The 23354-nt window shown below is 39.2% G+C and overlaps 2 protein-coding genes across 2 annotated transcripts; both read right to left on the bottom strand.

The window, feature by feature from the left end:
• Positions 1–330: 330 nt before the first annotated feature.
• On the bottom strand, positions 331–12765 carry LOC109103877 (zona pellucida sperm-binding protein 3-like). The gene is made up of 8 exons (XM_042724562.1): positions 12237–12765; positions 12036–12157; positions 11860–11963; positions 11614–11791; positions 11425–11542; positions 11267–11358; positions 11097–11185; positions 331–446 (listed from the first exon to the last, which is right to left on the bottom strand). Exons 1-8 carry the CDS (start codon positions 12639–12641, stop codon positions 361–363), a joined length of 1194 nt encoding a protein of 397 aa, XP_042580496.1. The 5' UTR covers positions 12642–12765; the 3' UTR covers positions 331–360.
• A 927-nt stretch (positions 12766–13692) lies between these two features.
• LOC109104306 (ATP-dependent RNA helicase DDX42-like) lies at positions 13693–22977 on the bottom strand. The gene is made up of 18 exons (XM_042724538.1): positions 22818–22977; positions 22212–22436; positions 21285–21444; positions 21142–21203; positions 20938–20974; positions 19986–20138; positions 19451–19555; positions 19247–19366; positions 18983–19159; positions 18684–18812; positions 18482–18581; positions 17975–18022; positions 17771–17868; positions 17357–17633; positions 16993–17219; positions 16774–16884; positions 16403–16513; positions 13693–14619 (listed from the first exon to the last, which is right to left on the bottom strand). Exons 2-18 carry the CDS (start codon positions 22424–22426, stop codon positions 14044–14046), a joined length of 2706 nt encoding a protein of 901 aa, XP_042580472.1. The 5' UTR covers positions 22427–22436; positions 22818–22977; the 3' UTR covers positions 13693–14043.
• Between the last annotated feature and the right edge of the window lie 377 nt (positions 22978–23354).

Below are 23354 nucleotides of genomic sequence, written 5' to 3'. Positions count from 1 at the left end.
AGTAAGGCTTCTAGCAGCATTTAGTTACCATGTACTAGAGCTTTACACATTTGCCCCCAAACTGTTAGGTTATAGGAACTGTGGGTAGGTTACAGGGACTTTGTAGTTCAGTGTTCCTGTGGCTCAGTGGTAGAGCATTGCATTAGCAGTGGAAAAGGTTACGGGTTTGATTCCCAGGGAACAAATGTTAGGTTTAAAAAAAATAATAATAATTTAGCCTGAATGCACTGTAAGTCGCTTTGGATAAAAGCATCTGCTAAATGTAGCTCATGCTGGAGAGCAGCAAAGCCACAGAATGGGATAAAGTTGTAGACAAGAGATCAAAACCTATTAAGACTAAATTTTTTTACTTTTTAAACATCACATGGCATTTCCAGTCATTTTTTGTCCATGGCCATATTCCTTGACATTAATGGGTCCAACAGATGCTTTATCCCACCACAGATCTGAGAAACAAACAGATAGTGAGAAAAGCACTGCATAGGGAGAGAAATGAAAAAAAAAAAAAAAAAAAAAAAAAGAAAGAGACATTTATTTATTGGTTGGATAACATTTCTTTTATTGTAGTAGGTGTGGTAGCAGGCACACACCTGGTCAGAACCATCTGCGGATACCCACCTGACAAGACAAACCCTTAAGTTAAGGCAATCCCCAAGTCACCTGTACACTTATTGGGGGGGGGGGGGGCGCTTACTTATTAGCAGAGAAAGAACAAGCTTTCTGTTCAGGACTTATTGGAGTAGGAGGAGTTGCTGTAGACACTTTCAATATGCATGTGATGTAGACCTGCAAAGACAGTGGTGTGTAGACCATGGTAGCATTATACAAAGTGTTGCACAGCTTGTCACATACCAGTCCACTGCCTGCTTGATGGAACCTGAATGTCTCCAGCTGAAACCGCAGCTTATCACCTTGAGTTCGGGGCATAAAGTGAGACCTGGAGCCTGTGAGTTTGGCATCAACCAGGCACCTGGTAAGAGAACCCAGTTAGAAGTCTTGCAATACTTCTAGAGAGTGGGACACATGAGGTGCACCACTTACCCATTGTTCTCAATAAAGGAGTATCTGGGGATAGACGCAGCATCAGGAACTGTTGTAGCAACGCAGCTGTCCACAAATACATGGATGGGAACGTGCCTGTATGGCTGTACAGATGCCTCAATGTTTATGATATCACCCAGGAAGTACTGGTTAGAAGGTCTCTCGAATTGCCAGTCATCTGTCAAGACACCTTTTAGCACAAGTTCACAAGCACTGGTGTGTTATGAACCTGTTTGATATACCAACCAGTCATGAGCCTGAGGGAGAACACAAAGATCTCCTCTGCAGCTTTAGAAGCGGCATATGGGATCCAATTGGGCATTAAGGCATCGCTACTCACATTATGCTTTCTGCAGAGGAGTTAGATAGACGGTCATTATATGGGGTTTAGTACATCCAGTAACCTTGAATTCTGCCCTCACCTTGAATAGTGACACTCGATACCAACCACCGCACTATTGCTCCTAACAATAGGAACACCATATAAAACCTCTTGTGGGGTGTACACAAGTTTGAACGTATAGACAAGCTCATCTTCAGTCACCTAAAGGGAGTAGAAACATGGTCATTACAGAAACCATTCAGAACCATAATTTGTTGGGAGGAAAGAGATGAAACCTCACAGTTAGTATACTACCACATCCATGCAGTTCTGACTCAAAGAGGAGCACTTGAGCAGAAGTGTCTTCTCCAGTTGCAGTACAGCCTCCCAGTGTAAAAGCAGATGATTTCAGTGGCTTTCCATTCCCAAAGAAGTCTTGCATCACCTCCACATATACAGAGTTTTCAGCACACCGAGCTGCCACACTTTTGGCAGGGACAGGACGGCGCAAATTAAAGGGAACACTTGGCTGCGTTGGTTCTTCTGGTAGGCTTGGAAATCTCCATGTCAGTTTTTGCACTGGACCCAGCAGCAGCTCTTTTGACTGAACACCCAAAACATCTTGAGAAGGCTTTTTAAAGTCACTCCTGGCTGGTTTCTGGACAGGAAACTGAGCAGGAAGTTTTTTGGGTACAAATACAAGGTTACTAGGATCATATTTCTGTGGAATTGGTGGCATTCTGGAGTCAATCTTCTGAAATTTTGACAGCGCCCTAGGCATAAAAAGGTAATTACTACTTCTTTTGTTTCTCCAAAGTGCTTCAGAGTAGCCCAGTGCAAGAAAAACCACCAATCCTAATCCAATTTGCCAGAACCCCATTGTTGCTAAGCTTGTGTTTCACTGATGCATTAGGCCTCTACCGTCCAAATTTATACAGCTGAAAATCAGCATGGCTCCACCTCTACCATGACAAGCGTTATTTTCTCTGGACCTGCCTATTTACTCAATCAATATGTCACAGGTGAAAGTCATTGATTGCTTATTACGCCGAACAAATGATGCCTCATATAAGGACATGTTGATTTAGGTGCCAAACCAAATGATTGCTTATTTTCAATATCAGATGTGCTCGGCTCGGTGTGCTGAATAAAGATAAGCTCATTAATTGACATTAAGAACTTAAATGGTGGTATTTGAAGCATGACAGCACACATTAAAACACTGGAAAATCTTAAAGTCTTAAAGAAAATATTTAGTTCACAAATAGTTTGTGAAGCAGCATAGTAATAAAAAAGTATTCAACTATTAACAGAGAGGTTCTGAAATGTATATATTTTTTGTTATTATTTCCTGATACACAGCCGGATGAAACATTTCTGATTCTATTAGTTTCTTCCGAAAGAAACAACTTGTGTGCCACTGAACAGGCACATGCACTTTAACACAACACTTAGGCTCAAGGTGCATTTTACTCTTCTTGCCAAATCACAGTTATAATTGTCTGAAACAGCCTGTATTGGATGTATTTATTTCCGGTAAATGACAAGGAGTGATGGGGCAGCTCTAGTCTCCTAGGCACCTTTAAATACAGCTTCATCTCACATATAGACAAAAAGACAAGCAGAAAGGTAAAGACACTGAAGACTGGGTCAGTTGTGTGTTCTGATCTAAGAACAGTTGACTGCTTCTATCCTGTACACTTTAATTGTCCCATCTGCTTTTCTTACGTTTGGGGGGATCAGGAACTACAAAGCTGTCTTTATGAGTCCTTGACTTCTCACCCCCATCTCTTTCTGACCGTCCCTCTCTGTCCCTATGGCTCCCTTCACCGTTTCGGTTGTCACTATGATGATCTCTGTCACTATGGCGGTCCCTTTCCCCATAGCGATCACGGTCTCCCCCACTATGCCTGTCACCATGACGATAATGACTCTCTTGATGATGACCCCTGTCGTCATTTTGCCATTGTGCTGTGAAGTTACATTGGACCAAAACCATCCTGGATTCTGATGGGTCCAACAAATGCTCCATTCCATCGCAGATCTGCAAAAGAGAAAGTAAAAACATTACAAAAGTATGTGACCATGCAGTCTACACATTCCCCCTTGAAAAATGTAATCACATGCCTTTAAGAAGCTGATCACTTCCACTCCTAATGCCACAGGTTGTGTCACAGCAGCTGCACACCTGATCTTCCTCACCGGCAGACACCCACCTGTCATATAAACCAAACTCATATAGTTATTGGGGTACTTCAATTCAGTGGCAACACACCGATTAGCAGAGAAGCAGGGGTGGGTCTACATGGTGGCTGGCCACCCCAGGTGCCTCCCCTACCAGATATCTTGCATTAGGCTTGTTTTTAGTATTTATAACTGCATCTGTCAGTGGCGGATCCTCTGCTTTATACTTAATTTTAGGAGGTTTCTATAGCGGGATCTTAATGACAAATACTGAAGTGAAGATAATGGGTAGACGCTCAGTCTAGGTGCTAATTCTGGGTCACCAGGTTCACTCAGGTGTGTCGGCCAGAACACCACTTAAGGCCAAATATTCCAGAGTATGAAATGAAGAGCGGAGAGATAATTCTTATTATTCTGTTTATTCCTCCTCTTTCTTGTATGAGTGAGTTTAAAGGTGAGTGTAATTTCGAGTGTGGTTTCTTTCTATAAAGAGAGAACAAATACAAATGAATAAAGGAAACATATACACTCATTCCTCCTTAAGCACTAATACACATTACAAACATAAAATAAACAGTAGTCAGAATATGACTATATCTCTTAAACCCTAAAATGTAAGCAGAGAGAAAGGATTCAAACACTTCTCAGATTTTCTACCATGCATTAAGTTATCAATAACGTAGAAAGAACTTACTGTCATCTATGATATACTTTAAAGCATCAATAGCGGTCCAGATAATGATATTTAACACCACTTCATATTTTACTCAGCCACAGAGTACTTAACATTCATAACAACAAGTATTGAATAAAGTATAAACATGTCTGAACATGATGTGACCCATTTAACCCGACGTACTGAGTCAGGTGGACCGAAGAAAGTAACGTACGAACGTGGATATAATTAACACAACGGTCGTGTAACGACCCTTAAACTCCTAACTCTCATCCATATAGAATATCAGAAATAACAGCTGTCAAAGAAATACAATATCACGAGTAATGCAGCAGATTTACTTACTTTTCTCATTCACGCACACGCTGAGGAAATTGTCACTCACAATTATAATTTTACCGACCGATGATCTCTGTCATACTGAATGCTAACTGCGTGACAACCGACTGACCATCTCTATCGTACTGCATACTACTGCGCGACGTCAGATATAATATACAAACCAGCGCGCGCCTTTGCTACCCTATTACAAGCACTGAATAAACGGGAGTAAAAGTGAAACATAAAGCACGTTATGGTCAACTGTACTAAATAATAGCAACACTAACATAACTTTGGGGCCTTTTCTACAAATACCGAAAGCGTATAATGTTACGTGATCCGTGTAATGCGTGAGCACGAATCTCCACTCCCATTCAGATTTCCTTTACTCGTCTCACACAAAACTGAACATGCCTTTTTAAATATACATGGTTCTTTAATGAACTGTCTCTCTCGCTCAGATATACGTGTATGCTCAAAAGTTGTCCTCGCTGAAGACCAGAGAGGAGCCCTTTTTTTCTAATTCAGGTGAAGAGTAGGCTTTTTTCACTAAATGGAAACAAGGCGATTATAGTCAAGTCAGCCTTCTCTAGTTAGTTATTTTATTATTTAATACTTACTTTAGTTAAGTGCTTAAATTGTAAATATGCATTTATTAAATTATTTTATTTAGTGCATTTGTATTTTGTTGTTTTTTTATGCAATAAAAGCGTATCAACCAGGTTCCAGAAATAATCACTGAGGGTGCTTCTGAAATTAGTGAGGGTGGGTTAGTGTTATTGTAAATGATGGTGTTTTTTGTATTGTTTATTGTTTTTGTTATTACTTTGTCAATCACTGCTACTTTGAGAGCAAATCCCGCATAAATATGCAAATGTCATTCCCGAAACTTTGCAACGGTGTGTGTGGCCGAAAAACAAAGTTCTACATTTTAAATGAATTATAAGCCTAGAAAACTGCAAAGAGCGCTCTTTATAACCACTAAAAAACTGTAACTCTTTGTTCATTGTGATCTCACAAAGTTCTGTTATGACCGATGAATCTCACACTGCACAGTTAATAAATTATTAACAGCGTGTATACTGTATGTTATCGTGAAAGGATTCGATTGTATAACTCAGCACAGAACAAAAATTGGTGTGTAGCGGCCTTTAGATATGAGAGATGAGGATGATTAAAGTGTTTTCACTTAAGTTAAGCCCTTGAAGTCCTTTTAAGTGTTTTTCTTAATTGAATTCGTACAATTTCTCATGTGGTAACATAATTATATGATTTTATTCAACTCAAAAATATGAACTTAATCTATACATTGGGTTACATTGATAAAATGAAATTTAAGGGCTAAAACAGGTAGACTAAAACAGTTAAACTAAGATAGCATTTGCAGGTTAGCACTTCTTAATAGTGAAGTATGATAAGTATTACAAACACATACATTATACCATCCAGTCATGAGCCTGAGGGAGAAAACCAAAAGTTCCTCCGCAACTAGTAGTGGCATATGGGATCCAAGCAGGCATTAAGGCATCACTACTCACATTATGCACTCTATAAAAGAGACAGGCAGTCACTTTTTACAGTGCATATATTAGCACATCCAGTAATCCTGAATGAATTCAGCCATTACCTTGGATAATGACACTCAATACCAACTAGTCAGTTCACAGCAGTGATAGAAATTAATCTTTTCCAGTAAGATTAAATTGACTATTACCTTTTATGGGCATATTTACTTTTATAAAGCCATTTTTTTCTAAAAATGTGCATCATCTTTTCAGTCAAATTTTTAACTTGAATCAGTAAGTCATTTGGGCTGTTACCAATCAAATGAAATCAGTATGACAAAATTCACATTTGCAATGCAAAGGAAACAGACGCGACATCTGAAGTGGCATTTTACACACGGTTTAATGCAGAACATGAATGCTTTAACCGGCAGTTACAAATACATTAATACTGTTTTTATATTTTAAACAAAACGTTGATTACTGACATTTTAAATTATATATAAAAAAAAATAAAAATTAAAAGAAGATATTTTAAATGTGAAATTAAAACCGCCAGTAGGTGGCAGCAAGTCACTGTTAATAAGCGAGTCATTGCGATTGAACCGAATCATTTAAACGGTTTATTTATTCAGGAACGAAACACTGTTATGTTGCTCAGAGACGCAAATTGGAATTATATTTGTTGTCGAAATAGAGCAAAGACAGCCAATATTGTGTCTAAAGTAAGTGTCTTAATATTAAACTCTTGTTTATTGAACTGCTGTATAAAATCAATATTTGTAATCATGCTGCTTTTTGGTGGAAAAAAACGTCAGTCATCGAATGATACTGACTAACTATATGAAATTATATAAATATATACATTTCTGCCCCCAAATCTTGAATTTCGTGATCATTCTTTATGCATTTTAATAAACTGAATCATGCATTGAAAAAACTAGCGCTGGTCTGACCTAGACTTCCTTATTGCAGCTGAACTTTAGCTAACTTATATGGTAGCTCATATGAGTCATGGATGTTAGCGAGACAAATTAAATATATTTAGCTTTTGTCTTCTGGATAATTAGGTGTAAATTCGAGGCACAGACAGGTAGCTTATTAGTCTGTTGCTCATCACCACTTACCTCCACACCAAGACAAACACAACTGGAGAGCAGTTCTGAACCATCAGAACTCCACAGAGTCTCAACATTTCCAGACCCGACCTGATATTTTGATTTTTTTTTTTTATTATTATTATTTGTTTGACAGGGAAAGCTGTGCAAACTTAAACGCACACGCACACATATATGCATTCATAAAAAAATAAGACAAAATAAAAGAACTCAGAAAAAAGGGCACTTTCTCTCGAGGAAATAAAAGGGCAGGTGCTCAAGTCCCATTTGATGTCTATGTGTGCACGTGACTGCTTACACATCATGCCACAGGTGAAAATCATTGAGTCATCATCAATAAAAGGGAAACGTGAGTGTTTTGTCTCTAAAAAGGCATTTATAAACAGCTTTGCTTAATGTAATCATAGTGATTAAGTCAAATCTTTAAACTCAACTTGCCTAAAAGAATGTTACAAACTAATTCATTATTGTGCACTTTAATTCACATTATGAATACTTAATATAATAAACTGAACATACTAAAATAAAAAAGTAATTCTTTAAGCCATGTTATTCTCCCCACAGAAGTTAATAAGTTACAAACTATTAAAAAGCAAATGATTGTTTCAATACAGTTAATCATTCCTGTTGCATCCAGAAAAATATTTAAATCACTGGATGCAGCGATCATATACAGGTCCTTCTCAAAAAATTAGCATATTGTGAAAAAGTTCATTATTTTCCATAATGTAATGATAAAAATTAAACTTTCATATATTTTAGATTCATTGCACACCAACTGAAATATTTTAGGTCTTTTATTGTTTTAATACTGATGATTTTGGCATAAAGCTCATGAAAACCCAAAATTCCTATCTCAAAAAATTAGCATATCATGAAAAGGTTCTCTAAACGAGCTATTAACTTAATCATCTGAATCAACTAATTAACTCTAAACACCTGCAAAAGATTCCTGAGGCTTTTAAAAAACTCCCAGCCTGGTTCATTACTCAAAACCGCAATCATGGGTAAGACTGCCGACCTGACTGCTGTCCAGAATGCCATCATTGACACCCTCAAGCGAGAGGGTAAGACACAGAAAGAAATTTCTGAATGAATAGGCTGTTCCCAGAGTGCTGTATCAAGGCACCTCAGTGGGAAGTCTGTGGGAAGGAAAAAGTGTGGCAAAAAACGCTGCACAACGAGAAGAGGTGACCGGACACTGAGGAAGATTGTGGAGAAGGACCGATTCCAGACCTTGGGGGACCTGCGGAAGCAGTGGACTGAGTCTGGAGTAGAAACATCCAGAGCCACCGTGCACAGGCGTGTGCTTTTGAACCAGAAACAGCGGCAGAAGCGCCTGACCTGGAGTACAGAGAAGCAGCACTGGACTGTTGCTCAGTGGTCCAAAGTACTTTTTTCGGATGAAAGCAAATTTTGCATGTCATTCGGAAATCAAGGTGCCAGAGTCTGGAGGAAGACTGGGGAGAAGGAAATGCCAAAAATGCCTGAAGTCCAGTGTCAAGTACCCACAGTCAGTGATGGTCTGGGGTGCCATGTCAGCTGCTGGTGTTGGTCCACTGTGTTTTATCAAGGGCAGGGTCAATGCAGCTAGCTTCATGCTTCCATCTGCTGAAAAGCTTTATGGAGATGAAGATTTCGTTTTTCAGCACGACCTGGCACCTGCTCACAGTGCCAAAACCACTGGTAAATGGTTTACTGACCATGGTATTACTGTGCTCAATTGGCCTGCCAACTCTCCTGACCTGAACCTCATAGAGAATCTGTGGGATATTGTGAAGAGAAAGTTGAGAGACGCAAGGAACCAACACTCTGGATGAGCTTAAGGCCGCTATCGAAGCATCCTGGGCCTCCATAACACCTCAGCAGTGCCACAGGCTGATTGCCTCCATGCCACGCCGCATTGAAGCAGTCACTTCTGCAAAAGGATTCCCGACCAAGTATTGAGTGCATAACGAAACATAATTATTTGAAGGTTGACTTTTTTTGTATTAAAAACACTTTTCTTTTATTGGTCGGATGAAATATGCTAATTTTGAGATAGGAATTTTGGGTTTTCATGAGCTGTATGCCAAAATCATCAGTATTAAAACAATAAAAGACCTGAAATATTTCAGTTGGTGTGCAATGAATCTAAAATATATGAAAGTTTAATTTTTATCATTACATTATGGAAAATAATGAACTTTTTCACAATATGCTAATTTTTTGAGAAGGACCTGTATAGCATCGCTATACAAATGCTCAATGTTGGAACACATATATTAGAAATTGTATGCTTAAGGCACATTATATAAAATCATACTGTTACATATAAGAATATGTGCCATACATTGTAATACAATTGACTTATATTAATAAAATTGACTTATATTAATAAAATTACATAGATGGACCATATTGACAAGTCAAACGTTAACTAACCAACAACAAACACCAATAACTCAAATACTGCTTGCCTCAACACCATTGGCATCTTTTAAAACACATATTGAATTTTTTTTATTTTTAAAGAGGATTTATTTTGCAGTCTCGCTTATTTTGGACATAAAACCAGCTGAATTAACTTTTATTTCTTTGTTTTTAGTCATTACTTTTAAAAATGTTACCCCTGATATTTTGTTGGAAGTTTCATTTACTCTTATTCATTGGAAAATTTATATACACACACACATCAGGGGTGTCAAACTTAGTTTGGAGTTTAGTTCCAATCCTGCTCCAACACACAAACCATGTAGTTTTCAAAAAGCCTGAAGGACTTAAATTAGCTGGATCAGGTTTGTTTAAACAGGTTTGAAGCTAAACTCTGGTTCTCCAGGAACTTTGACACCCCCATTATGTATTTATACATTTATTTCTGGACAGAATATACATGGCAAGAAGGGTTTTAGTGGGAATTTGAATCAGCTGCTTTCAAATGAATGACAGACTGCAGAGAGCAAAGTGATTCAGAAATTTGTTTGAATGTAATAAAGCACAGATCACCTCACACCAGAAAAACCAAAATCTGATTCTTGAAGTGCACATTGTGTTAACCTGTAAGCACGACTTTAAATTGACTGATAAAACCCCATTTTAACTCAAAGATACATAATTCAGCCAATCCAGGTAGGGTTTGCCAGCTTGATCTTACATGGTAGCCTTGCAAATCTATCCAGTGACTTTTGTCTGCAAGTATCAGGGCCTTGCATTTGATGGCAATTGGTGAAGCAAGATAAGAGGCAGCGCATGCATTTCTAGATGCTACATAATGCAGCAGTGAAGACATTTAAAACGGAAAACCAGTTGCCACCATACACACTTTTTCACTGCATTCCAGATGGGTCCTTATCTAGTATGCGAAGGATGTGGTTGCCACTGAAACACCCTTAAGTTGTCAAAACAGTCCGACCCCAGCATTTGCACTGAAGTAAGGCTTCTAGCAGCATTTAGTCACCATGTACTAGAGCTTTACATATTTGCCTCCAAACTGTTAGGTTATAGGAACTGTAGGTAGGTTACAGGGACTTTAGTTCAGTGTTCCTGTGGTTCAGTGGTAGAGCATTGCATTAGCAGCGGAAAAGGTTACAGGTTTGATTCCCAGGGAACAAGTGCACTTTAAAAAACAAACAAAAAAAAAAGTTAGCCTGAATGCACTGCAAGTCGCTTTGGATAAAAGCGTCTGCTAAATGTAGCTCATGCTGGAGAGCAGCAAAGCCACAGAATCGGATACAAAGTTTGTAGACAAGAGATCAAAAACCTATTAAGACTAATTTTTTTATTTTAAACATCACATGGCATTTCCAGTCATTTTTTGTCCATATTCCTTGACATTAATGGGTCCGACAGATGCTTTATCCCACCACAGATCTGAGAAACAAACAGATAGTGAGAAAAGCAGTGCATAGGGAGAGAAATGAAAAAAATAAAAAAATAAAAAAGACCCAGACCTTTAATCATCGGATCACGTCCATTTCTGGTACTACAGAAGGTGTCACAGCAGGCACACACCTGGTCAGAACCATCTGCGGATACCCACCTGACAAGACAAACCCTTAAGTTAAGGCAATCCCCAAGTCACCTGTACACTTATTGGGGGGGTGGGGGGGGGTGGGCTTACTTATTAGCAGAGAAAGAACAAGCTTTCTGTTCAGGACTTATTGGAGTAGGAGGAGTTGCTGTAGACACTTTCAATATGCATGTGATGTAGACCTGCAAAGACAGTGGTTTGTAGACCATGGTAGCATTATACAAAGTGTTGCACAGCTTGTCACATACCAGTCCACTGCCTGCTTGATGGAACCTGAATGTCTCCAGCTGAAACCGCAGCTTATCACCTTGAGTTCGGGGCATAAAGTGAGACCTGGAGCCTGTGAGCTTGGCATCAACCAGGCACCTGGTAAGAGAACCCAGTTAGAAGTCTTGCAATACTTCTAGAGAGTGGGACACATGAGGTGCACCACTTACCCATTGTTCTCAATAAAGGAGTATCTGGGGATAGACGCAGCATCAGGAACTGTTGTAGCAACGCAGCTGTCCACAAATACATGGATGGGAACGTGCCTGTATGGCTGTACAGATGCCTCAATGTTTATGATATCACCCAGGAAGTACTGGTTAGAAGGTCTCTCGAATTGCCAGTCATCTGTAAAGACACCTTTTAGCACAAGTTCACAAGCACTGGTGTGTTATGAAGCTGTTTGATATACCAACCAGTCATGAGCCTGAGGGAGAACACAAAGATCTCCTCTGCAGCTTTAGAAGCGGCATATGGGATCCAATTGGGCATTAAGGCATCGCTACTCACATTATGCTTTCTGCAGAGGAGTTAGATAGACGGTCATTATATGGGGTTTAGTACATCCAGTAACCTTGAATTCTGCCCTCACCTTGAATAGTGACACTCGATACCAACCACAGCACTATTGCTCCTAACAATAGGAACACCAAATAAAACCTCTTGTGGGGTGTACACAAGTTTGAACGTATAGACAAGCTCATCTTCAGTCACCTAAATGGAGTAGAAGCATGTTCATTACAGAAACCATTCAGAACCATAAATGTTACGAAAGGAAAAGGTGAAACCTCACAGTTAGTGTACTACCACATCCATGCAGTTCTGACTCAAAGAGGAGCACTTGAGCAGAAGGGTCTTCTCCAGTTGCAGTACAGCCTCCCAGCGTAAAAGCAGATGACTTCAGTGGCTTCCCATTCCCAAAGAAGTCTTGCATCACCTCCACATATACAGAGTTTTCAGCACACCGAGCTGCCACACTTTTGGCAGGGACAGGATGGCGCAAATTAAAGGGAACACTTGGCTGCGTTGGTTCTTCTGGTAGGCTTGGAAATCTCCATGTCAGTTTTTGCACTGGACCCAGCAGAAGCTCTTTTGACTGAACACCCAAAACATCTTGAGAAGGCTTTTTAAAATCACTCCTGGCTGGTTTCTGGACAGGAAACTTTTCGGGTGTAAATACAAGGTTACATAGGATCATATTTCTGTGGAATTGGTGGCATTCTGGAGTCAATCTTCTGAACTTTTGACAGCGCCCTAGGCATAAAAATACTTGGGATCCAATGACTATTACTTTTGCCTCTCCAAAGTGCTTCAGAGTAGTCCAGTACAAGAAGAAACACCAATCCTAATCCAACTTGCCAGAACCCCATTGTTGCTAAGCTTGTGTTTCACTGATGCATTAGGCCTCTACCGTCCAAATTTATACAGCTGAAAATCAGCATGGCTCCACCTCTACCATGACAAGCGTTATTTTTCTCTGGACCTGCCTATTTACTCAATCAATATGTCACAGGTGAAAGTAATTGATTGCTTATTACGCCGAACAAATGATGCCCCATATATAGAACATGTTGATTTAGGTGCCAAACCAAATGATTGCTTATTTTCAATATCCAAATGACACCAATTCTCTGAAACACAACCTCTAAGCCTTTTTTTTTTGTCCTCCTATTTTTTTATTAATTCATAAACATGACCACAGACAGAATTGTACACTAAAGTATCCAGAAATAATAAAAGATCGTTTCTACAGTCAGGTTTAGATTGTTACACAATGTGCCTCACATCAGCACATCAATCATCACAAGAGACCTAAATGGAGCAAATGCAAGATCATAACAGCACATAGATTGTATTTGTAGATTCACTGATATGTTTTCTTCCCATTCCCACTGTGTTATGACTAAGTTGATCAGTGTGTGTAGATTTATGGTAGACTTCATTCTTTCAACTTGAACTATACTAAATGCTAGGCAGCACAGAAAGACAATCTGAACCGACGACTAAAAAAAAACATTTAAATTCAAAATATTACAGGTATGAGCAAAAGATAAGTTCATTAATTGACATTAAGAACTTAAATGGTGGTATTTGAAGCATGACAGCACACATTAAAACACCGGAAAATCTTAAAGTCTTAAAGAAAATATTTAGTTCACAAATAGTTTGTGAAGCAACATAGCAATAAAAAAGTATTCAACTATTAACAGAGAGGTTCTGAAATGTATATATTTTTTTTTTTATTATTTCCTAATAAACAGCCGGATGAAACATTTCTTATTCTATTAGTTTCTTCCGAAAGAAACAACTTGTGTGCCACTGAACAGGCACATTCACTTTAACACAACACTTAGGCTCAAGGTGCATTTTACTCTTCTTGCCAAATCACAGTTATAATTGTCTGAAACAGCCTGTATTGGATGTATTTATTTCCGGTAAATGACAAGGATGATGGGGCAGCTCTAGTCTCCTAGGCACCTTTAAATACAGCTTCATCTCACATATAGACAAAAAGACAAGCAGAAAGGTAAAGACACTGAAGACTGGGTCAGTTGTGTGTTCTGATCTAAGAACAGTTGACTGCTTCTATCCGGTACACTTTAATTGTCCCATCTGCTTTTCTTACGTTTGGGGGGATCAGGAACTGCGAAGCTGTCTTTATGATTCCCTGACCTCTCACCCCCATCTCTTTCTGACCGTCCCTCTCTGTCCCTATGGCTCCCTTCACCGTTTCGGTTGTCACTATGACGATCTCTGTCACTATGGCGGTCCCTTTCCCCATAGCGATCACGGTCTCCCCCACTATGCCTGTCACCATGACGATAATGACTCTCTCGCTCTCGATGACGACCCCTGTCGTCAGCATTCCTATCGCTACGGGACCCTTCTTTTGAAGAAGAGCTAGAGTAAGAGTCTGTAACTGAGCTCAGGGAGCCTGCACTGCTGAAGCCACTCATTTTGGTGCCTGAGCTGAGGGCAGGGGGTGGTATCATGGAGGAAAAGGAGGAAGAGGACGATGGCGAGTAGGACAGGTGGGTTCTGTCAGGCCCCTCAGGTGCTCCTGAAGGTAAAGAACTTAGACTTCCCGCACTGGTCCACCCGGAGGAGCTGCTGGACTTTGTGGTGAGTTTAGGAGGAACACCAGATGCTGCCACAAAGTGGTTTTTATACTGAGCCTGAGAGAAAGCAAGAGCAATGTTAAACAAAATCCATAAATTGCTACATACCTCTATATACAGTGCTCTCCATAAGTATTGGAAGAGTAAAGACAAAATTGTTCTGTTTGCTGTGGAGTCAAGAAATCTGTAAATATGATTAAAAGATGAATATGAGACAAAACTACAGAATGTCACATTTTATTATTGGGTGATTCAACACAAAGATGTTTTACCAGTTAAGAAGATCAGCACTTTAAGAGTTTCATCTCCCTATCTGATGTGAGGAATAAGTATTGGAACAGTTGCCTCACAGGTCTTTCTAAGTGTTCAGCTGTGTCCTGTTGCATTAATTCTTCAGATATTAAAAGCAGGGAATGTGTCTTATCAGTTATAGCCATTGCTTCTGCATTCTAAGTCTTGCATTCGATGATGACACACACAAACCAGGATTAAGACGAGGAAGACGACTCTGAAAGAAAAGCAAGCAACTTGGATGCTAAAAGAAAAGAGGAAGTAAATTAGAACTATAGGGAAAAAAAAGGGCATGGAGAAATCAAGAGTTTGGAAACTACCGGTGACATCAGCAACCAACGACAACCTGATCGGCTGAGAAAAAACAAAAACAACAGTAGTTAATGACAGACAAATCATAAAAGATGTGAAATTGAACCCTAAAATACATGTCTGTAAAATCACCAACAACCTCCAGAAAGCCGTGGTGATGCTCTGACAATCTACAGTCCGCAGGAGAATTTAACAGAATTACAGAAGCTACACAGCAAGATGCAAACCTCTGATCAGCACCAAAAATAGAAAGGCAAGATTCTTCACAAATGTGAGCCAGTAGAGTTTTGTAAGGCTTAGTTTTGAGCTGATGGACCGATTAGACAAAGATTAACCTTAATCTAAGTGATTGGAAAGCAAAAGTGTGGAGAAAAAAGGAAACTGCAAATGATACTAAGCATACAACCTCATCTGTAAAGCTTGGTGGAGGTGGTGTCATGGCATGGGGCATGAATGGCTGTCTCTAGAACAGGACCTCTTCATTTTAATGATGACTTAATGTATGATGGCAGTAGCAGAATGAATTTAGAAGGGTACAAAATCATCTTGGCTACCAATATTCAAGAAAATGCCCCCAAACTCATTAGAAAGCACTTCATATTGGATCAGGACAATGACCCAAAACACCCTGCCAGTTCAGTCAAGGACTTTATCAGGGCAAAGAAATGTAAAGTCTTAGATTGCCCAAATCAATCTCCAGATTTAAATACGATTGAACATTAATTTCACCAGCTCAAGAGGAGCTGCATTAAAGGCTGGGGAAAAGCATTTCAAAGCATAAGACCAAGACTCTGGTGATGTCTATGGATTGCAGACTCACTGCTCTGATTGCATGCAAGGGATCTGCAACTAAATATTAGCTTTTAATCTTTTACATCTGCCTTAAATTGAACTGTTCTAATAAATGCTCACATCAAATAGTGGGATGAACTCTAAAAGTGCTGTCCTTTTTATTTGGTAAAACATGCATGTGTCGAAAGACCTAATAATAAAATGTGACATTCTGTAGTTTTGTCGCAATTTTATCTTTTAATCATATTTGCAAATGTCTTGACTCCACAGCAGAGAAAGCAATTTTGTCTTTACTGTTCCAATACTTATGGAGGGCACTGTATATATATCTTTACTGAAGAACTTAAGAGAGGGAGGCACAGGAAACTCAGTGAAAGACGTGGGTGAGGCAAAATAAAAATAAAAACTAGGTGGAATTTTTTTTATTTTGTATTTTTTTTTTTACCTGAAATGCTTGCTTCAGGGCAGACATACGTTCTCCCATGGCTCCAGTGGAGGGTTTGTAGGCTTCATAGTTACCAAGAGCAGCACCACCACCACCACTACTACTGCGCTCCTGTTTGAATAAATGTGATATATGATATATAATAATAATAATAATAATAATAATAATAATAATAATAATAATAATAATAATAATAATAATAATAAAAGCATTAGCAATGAATTAGCTGTGGTTTCTGTCTGTAATTACAAAAACAAAAGTTTGCAATAAAATAAAAGGGGCAGAAACAGAACAGAAAAATTTTACTGTTATAAACTTAATAATAAATTGTTTTAAATCAATCAAGCAAGCAAGCGTAGTGCCAAACTAACAGTGGGTTCAGATCCAAGGCCTGGTCTCTCTCTGTAACCCAGGCCTCCACCTCCAATATTTAGCTTCTTTCCTTTTCCTCCCTTAAACCGGGATTTCCTGAACCAGGGATTCTAGAAGGAGGAGGGAAAAAAAAAAAAGTAAATGAAGAGTTGATTAAAACACATGTGAAACATGTTGTACTATGAAAGGTGTATATTGTATTCAGGTCGTTGTTTTACCTGCATTGCCAGGTCCATCAGATCCTTTGAAACACTCTGATTGGCTCCCTCTAAATTTCGAACCAGGTCACCAGCAAATGAAGTGTCTTTAGTGGTGAGCAGAGTGTAAGCTACACCCTTCTCTCCTGCACGACCTGTTCTACCAATTCGATGTGTATGTGTGTCAATGTCTCGTGCTACATCGTAGTTCACAACTGTACGGATAGATGGAATATCCAACCCACGAGCTGAGAAGTTCAAGAGAGATTTAAATTAATTCAAAAAAAGGATATATTTATAATAAAGGTAACAAGTAGCTACAAATGCAAAATGTTCATTTATTCTGAAAAGATGCAACTAGATAGACAAAATAAGCGCTACTAACCAGCAACATCAGTAGCTACTAATACGGGCAGATTCTTCTTCTTAAAGTCAGCAATGACTTTGTTCCTCTCGCTCTGATCCATGTCTCCATGCAGCAGCCCTAGGCTATAACCTTCCTGATTGAGATTTGTTGCCAGCTCCTCGCAGTTAGTCTTTTTAGTGACAAAGACCAGCACAGAGCCAGCAGAGGTGAACTCAACCAGCCTACGTGTCAGCCAACCCCACTTTTCCTGTCCAGACTGCAGCACCTCCACTATCTGAGTGACATCTTCATTAGCCTGTGATAATGAGAAAATAGGTTTAAATAGACTTTCAAATACAGAATGCATTTTCAAATACTTGTAATTAAGTTTACAAATTTACAATTACAAAATTACAAATACTTGTAATTAAAACTTAGAAATTAAGTATGTACCTCTCCTATGTCTCCCTGAACAACACGGATGGGGTCGACCAAAATATCTCGTGCCAGCTTTTCAATTTTCTTCCGAAATGTTGCACTGAATAACAGAGCTGTGAGAGACCAGAGGTCAGAGGTCAAATGCACTAGACTGGGTTAAAGCTGGAATGCAGAAATGCTTTAAAGCAGCACATTAATATAAATATGTGATAGACTTACTCTGTCGATCAGGTCTGACATGGCTGGCAATGGATCTCACTTGGTATTCTGTATAAAACAGTTCAAGCTTAAATGAGACAAGTGTATTACAATCTTAAAGGAATAGTTCACCTAAAAAAATACCCTTGTATTGTTCCAAACAGATTTAATTTAGGCTTTAACCCCCTCAAAAAAAACATTGATATGGATTACTTTTACCATGTCTTTATGTACTTTTTTTTTTGTGTGTCAAAGTTTTGGTGGAAATAACTTTCAAAGGAGGAACAGATATCGCTCAGATTTTATTAAAAATATCTTTCAATACTATTTCTGTTTTTAAGATCTTGTGGGTCTGACACAATATGCGGGAGAGTAAATGACAGACTGTAGAACTAATTCTTGAATTCAGTGCTTTGGTGATGAAACATCAGTTGGGAAATGCACTGACTGAGCTTTTAATAGGACAAAACAATAGGTCACAAATGAATGGGATAAAACAAAACAAAACAAGTGACATTTCACACGTACCAAATCCCATATCGAACATGCGATCAGCTTCATCAAATACCAGGTAGGTCACTCGCTGCAGTGATGTAGCCTTCTTCTTCACATGATCGATCAGGCGACCCTACGTGAGAACAGCCTTTAAAAGAACAACCAAGGAACATCCTCACAAGTAAACAGAAAGAGGTCAAACTGGGTTATGTATCAAAAGATATGATGTTCTTACTGGGGTGCAGACAACAATTTCAGCTCCTTCCTGTAATGCTTTGGCTTGTTCCCACATGCTGCCGCCTCCATATACTGCCACCGAGCGGAGGCCATATACCTTTCCGAAACGCTTGCATTCAGAATGGATCTGAACCACACAGATAAGCATTGTAAAGTGATTAAAACCCAAAACACACTTCAAAAACTTGATCCATGACACTACATAAGAAAACATTTAATCCTTTCACCCAGCAATTATTTTTAATCTCATTCCACCTTTCCCTAACATAAAAGAGCCCTTCTTTTTTTTTCTCTGACCTGTTGACAGAGCTCTCTGGTGGGGCAGACGATCACAGCAATGGGTCCCTCTCCCTGCTCCAGCTCCTTCTGATCCATGATGTGCACCAGCATTGGCCAAATGAAAGCTGCAGTCTTTCCACTGCCAGTTTTGGCAATGCCAATCATGTCTCTGCCACCCAAAGCTATCGGAACACCCTAGTGAAACAACACACATTACTGTAGAAAAATAAACCAATACCTAAACAAAGAAATGTACATTTGTGGGAGGGTTTGGCAGCTCACCTGACACTGGATGGGTGTGGGTTGAGTGTACTCGGATTTACGGATCTGGTGCATGAGCTGCTCGTCAAATCCAAAGTGGGCAAAACTGGTGGCTGGTTTAGGAGGCACAGCACCCGAAACCTGTTCAGTTTGAATATGGGTTTATCTGGGTTGAAAGAAAGAGAATGATCATTCGTGTTTGCACTTGTATGTGCTTCCACTGACCTTCAGGTTGAGTTTCTTTCTCAGTTCCACCACTCCAGCCTCAGTCAGACTGCTGAGTTCCTCATGCTCAATATAGAAGTTCTTCTCAAAAGGAGGATAGTCAATCTACAGACAAAAGAGTTTAAAACATAGTATTCAAGATTTGTACATGCTTACATATTCTTTTATGGTTTTATAGTCACACTCTTGCAAATTATTTTAACTCAAACTTTCCAACGTATGGACTTTAAAAAAAAAGATGAAAGGGTTGTCAGAATTGTCTTTCTTTTGGCGACTGCATTTAAGCTTCAAAATGTTAAAAAAGTTGTTTATATTTGTAAACATTTGTGAAGATTATATTAATGCACAAAATGTGTAAGAATCGTATTTTTAATGGCCACAGAGCTTATTTTCTGCAATGATCCAAAAGACAAATCCTATTAGTTTTTTATTATGCAAACTTCTGGTCTGGCCTTTCAAAATGACGCCATTCCTGCAACACTCTATTTAAGGGTGTTAATGCAACAATCACTGTAGGGAGATATAGTAACAGTACCTCTGAGTGGTCAATGGGGGGCAGTGGCAAGATGATCTTTTTGGTAGTAGGAGCAATGGGGTTCCCATCGCTGTCATAGTCCACTTCTTCCTCATCTTCCTCTTGGGTCAGCCCAGCTGTTGGGTTTTCTGCCATGTAACGGAAATATGCTTCCTGCAAAGAACACAAAACATGCTTTAGATCAAGACAAAGAGCAGCAGGCTTTTACTGCTGAATATCTAAATGCTGTCCTGAACAGCATCAAAATGAACTAGTTTAATAAAATATGGCATGTTAAAGAAATTACCCAGTATAACTAATTAAACATTAAGGTCTGAAACCAACAATTCACTGAGCACTGACGTGGTTAAAATTCAGATTTGATCACTGCTATTTTAACACACAGCACTGACTCAAATCTCATGTTTCAGTCACAAAAGAATCACTCTATCTTTAAACATTTAAAGACAATAGATAATAACTGAGAACCACTGAACTGGTTGAGAAAACAAGTCTGAAGATAGCATATAAAACCTAAAAAATAAGCGACAGATACCTACTCCATCACCAAAAGTACATTTGAATGGCTCAGTCTACACTCCCTGACAAAAATCTTGTCGCCTATACAAGTTGAAGGAACAACAAATAATAACCTGACTTCTAGTTGATCATTTGGAATCAGAAGTAGCTTATATGAAAGGCCTCTAGATTACGCTTATTTTACCAAAATAAAATCTTACCATGACTTGATTTTTAATTATTTAATTAGGACAGAAAGGTCAGACTTTGCTTATGCAAGTTATTATTTGTTGTTCCTACAACTTGGATAGGCGACAAGATTTTTGTCAGGGAGTGTATAAACTGACATAGATATATAAAGAATATAAGACAGAAAAATAGAAAGAGGAGTGGGGCACAGTCATTGCTGTGGCAAAGATACGATGGCGGTAGTAACGTCAAGAGGGTCACTCACTTGGTCATCCTCCTCTTCGATGTCATCCCGTATACCCCTGAAAGAAACAAGCGGAGAAAAAAAAAACTTCCCTGCGACTCGCTCAATCACCCAAAGAAACCCATATTCTACCTATAAACCCCCTTCTATTCCCATCCTCCCTGCTATTAATATTATTTGGATGAACGGTCTTAGAAAAATTCTGCGATAATAGCAGAATCTTACTTGGTCAACGTTTTCTCTTTTTCCTTTTCCTCAAGTTTCTTCATGTCCTTTGCCGCTTGGTCCTGAAAGAAGACAAAAACAAGAATTAAAGCAAATGAGCAGCAATGTCCTCAAAGAGATCAGTTCAGGAGCTCAGCTCTCACCTCCACCTCAGCCATAAAAGCATCAAGAGGGTCATCCTCACTGTCGGAGCCGCCGCCGCCTTCTCCTCCAGCCTGGAACTGCTTTCTAGTGGGGGAGTTCTCGGCGGGAATATATGGCAGATCTGTACTGCTAGACTCCTCTTCATCATCCTCAAAATAACTATGGAAAATATACATTCCAAGCATTAATTGCAAAAGCCTTTTTCATTAACTTAAAATTTATTTAATCAACATTAAAGCTGAAGTCGGTAACTTTTGGGGCTCGCGTCTGGCGGAAGAACATTGTAGCCGGAGCTACTTCTCTCCAATAAAAACAAAATCCACCGCTCCTGGCTCTTCTGGTCCAATTAGCGCAGGGCTGTGCCACAGTGTTGTTTTGTGTTGAAAAATGTAAAAAAATATATATAATGAGCGAGTACATAATGAATCCATTTTCCAAACCGTGTTTTTGTCTTATCCTGAATCACTACGGTACACCTATAATAAGTGTTTATATTCTGACTATTTTAGTCTGGTTGGGGTCGGCAACGCTGCAGAGTAGCACAGTACATGCGTGACTCGCCATTAGATGTAAACAGAGAGAAGTAGCTCCGGCTACAATGTTCTTCCGCCGGACGCGAGCCCCAAAAGTTACCGACTGCAGCTTTAATAGAGGAATTAGTTATAATGTCAGTCTTCTTAGGCACCTTTTACTTTCATTGTCTGAACAAAAGCAATAAAAGTGAAGGAAAGTGACTAAAACCCATCTAATTTTGTGTTCCAGATAAACAAAGGAAGTCAGATAGGTTTGGAACAACATGAGGGTGAGTAACTAATGTGATATGCTCTTTTTAGATTCAACTGTTTTTTTTAGTTTTCATTTTGGGGTGAACTGTTCCATTAGCAATGTATTTGTTTTAGAAAAGGCCACATATTTTAAGTACTTACGCATTCTCTTCGTCGAAATTGGCTCGTTTTGTTCCTATTTTGTAAAAAGACGAAAGCTGCTGATTCTTGCCAAATCCACCTGATGGTCCTGAAGCTCCAAATGCAGTGTGGGCCTTTGGGGGAAGACGAGGTTCCTCTTTATTCCCACTCGCAAGAGAGAATCCCCCGAATCCAAAGCCTCGCTTGCCACTCGGGCCTCCCTTGTTCCAGTTCATTGCTGTCGGGCTGCAAAACACAGCATCAGATTAGGGGTTCAAAACTAATGGATAGTCAGATACGGACTGCATAACATACATCCTCGTCAGGCTACTGAAGCATAACAATAACAAAGCCTCGTTGCTCGCGCACTGCTGCTAAATATTTCTCAGCAGCTTTGCCGTTTTTGCCATAGCTCGTTAATTTTCAAGGGTTCGCCTTTTAGAAATCTCTCTTAATATCTCAATATTTTCTGACCAAACTGCAAGTAGGAGACACAATCCCCTAATCCTGCGCTGGTGGCCGTGGAGAGGCCTTGAGCGATGTGTATTCGGATTATGCTTCGATTTGTTTTCACATTGCGTGCGCCAAAGAGTAAAATATGGAATTGTTTACATACTGTTTATTTACCTGTTTCTGATAAGCCGATAAGAGCGATTTTCTAACGTGGGTGGACACCTTATTTATCCACAACGTATTTACCACTTCAGGCTATCTCGCACACTTCTTGGAGATTGTGCTTTACGTCATTTACAATGGACTCGCTTTGTGTTTGGTCAAATTTGCGCGACGCGTTTGGTGGAGAACGTGGGGTTGTGGCTAAAACCGGAAGCTAACAATAGATTGAATTTTCTACCTATTCGATTGTGTTTTATTAACGTCTACACCTACAACAATCCTAAACCTACCCCTTACAATAATGCAAAAAATAGTAATTATTGTTGTACAGTGTTAGACAAATTCCGCTATATTGATGTGCGCATGCCCAGTGTGCGCATTCTGTGTAATGCAATGTTGCCAAATCCCCATCTTTTTTTCAGTGTAACAACAACAACAACAATAAATCTTATTTCACTATATGACACTCTCAGTATAATGTATGATACAAATATACTGTCATGTTTTGTTTTAGTTTTGGATAATATTGTAATATTGCAAAATATTAGG

Source organism: Cyprinus carpio, chromosome A3 (genome assembly GCF_018340385.1).
Source record: "Cyprinus carpio isolate SPL01 chromosome A3, ASM1834038v1, whole genome shotgun sequence".
NCBI lineage: Eukaryota > Metazoa > Chordata > Actinopteri > Cypriniformes > Cyprinidae > Cyprinus > Cyprinus carpio.
This window is presented reverse-complemented; position numbering and strand designations above follow the sequence as displayed.

What these genes read in the sequence shown, in the direction of transcription:
- LOC109103877 (XM_042724562.1), bottom strand. Translation starts at nt 12,641, where the DNA reads ATGATCCTATGTAACCTTGTATTTACACCCGAAAAGTTTCCTGTCCAG. An exon ending in CTCCCTCAGGCTCATGACTG is followed by an intron (nt 11,792 to 11,859) that starts GTTGGTATATCA and finishes GTGTCTTTACAG; the next exon opens with ATGACTGGCAATTCGAGAGA. An exon ending in TGTTCTTTCTCTGCTAATAA is followed by an intron (nt 11,186 to 11,266) that starts GTAAGCCCACCC and finishes TTGTCTTGTCAG; the next exon opens with GTGGGTATCCGCAGATGGTT.
- LOC109104306 (XM_042724538.1), bottom strand. Translation starts at nt 22,426, where the DNA reads ATGAACTGGAACAAGGGAGGCCCGAGTGGCAAGCGAGGCTTTGGATTC. An exon ending in AAATTGTTGTCTGCACCCCA is followed by an intron (nt 18,582 to 18,683) that starts GTAAGAACATCA and finishes GTTCTCACGTAG; the next exon opens with GGTCGCCTGATCGATCATGT. An exon ending in CCCTGAAGCAAGCATTTCAG is followed by an intron (nt 14,620 to 16,402) that starts GTAAAAAAAAAA and finishes GCTTTCTCTCAG; the next exon opens with GCTCAGTATAAAAACCACTT.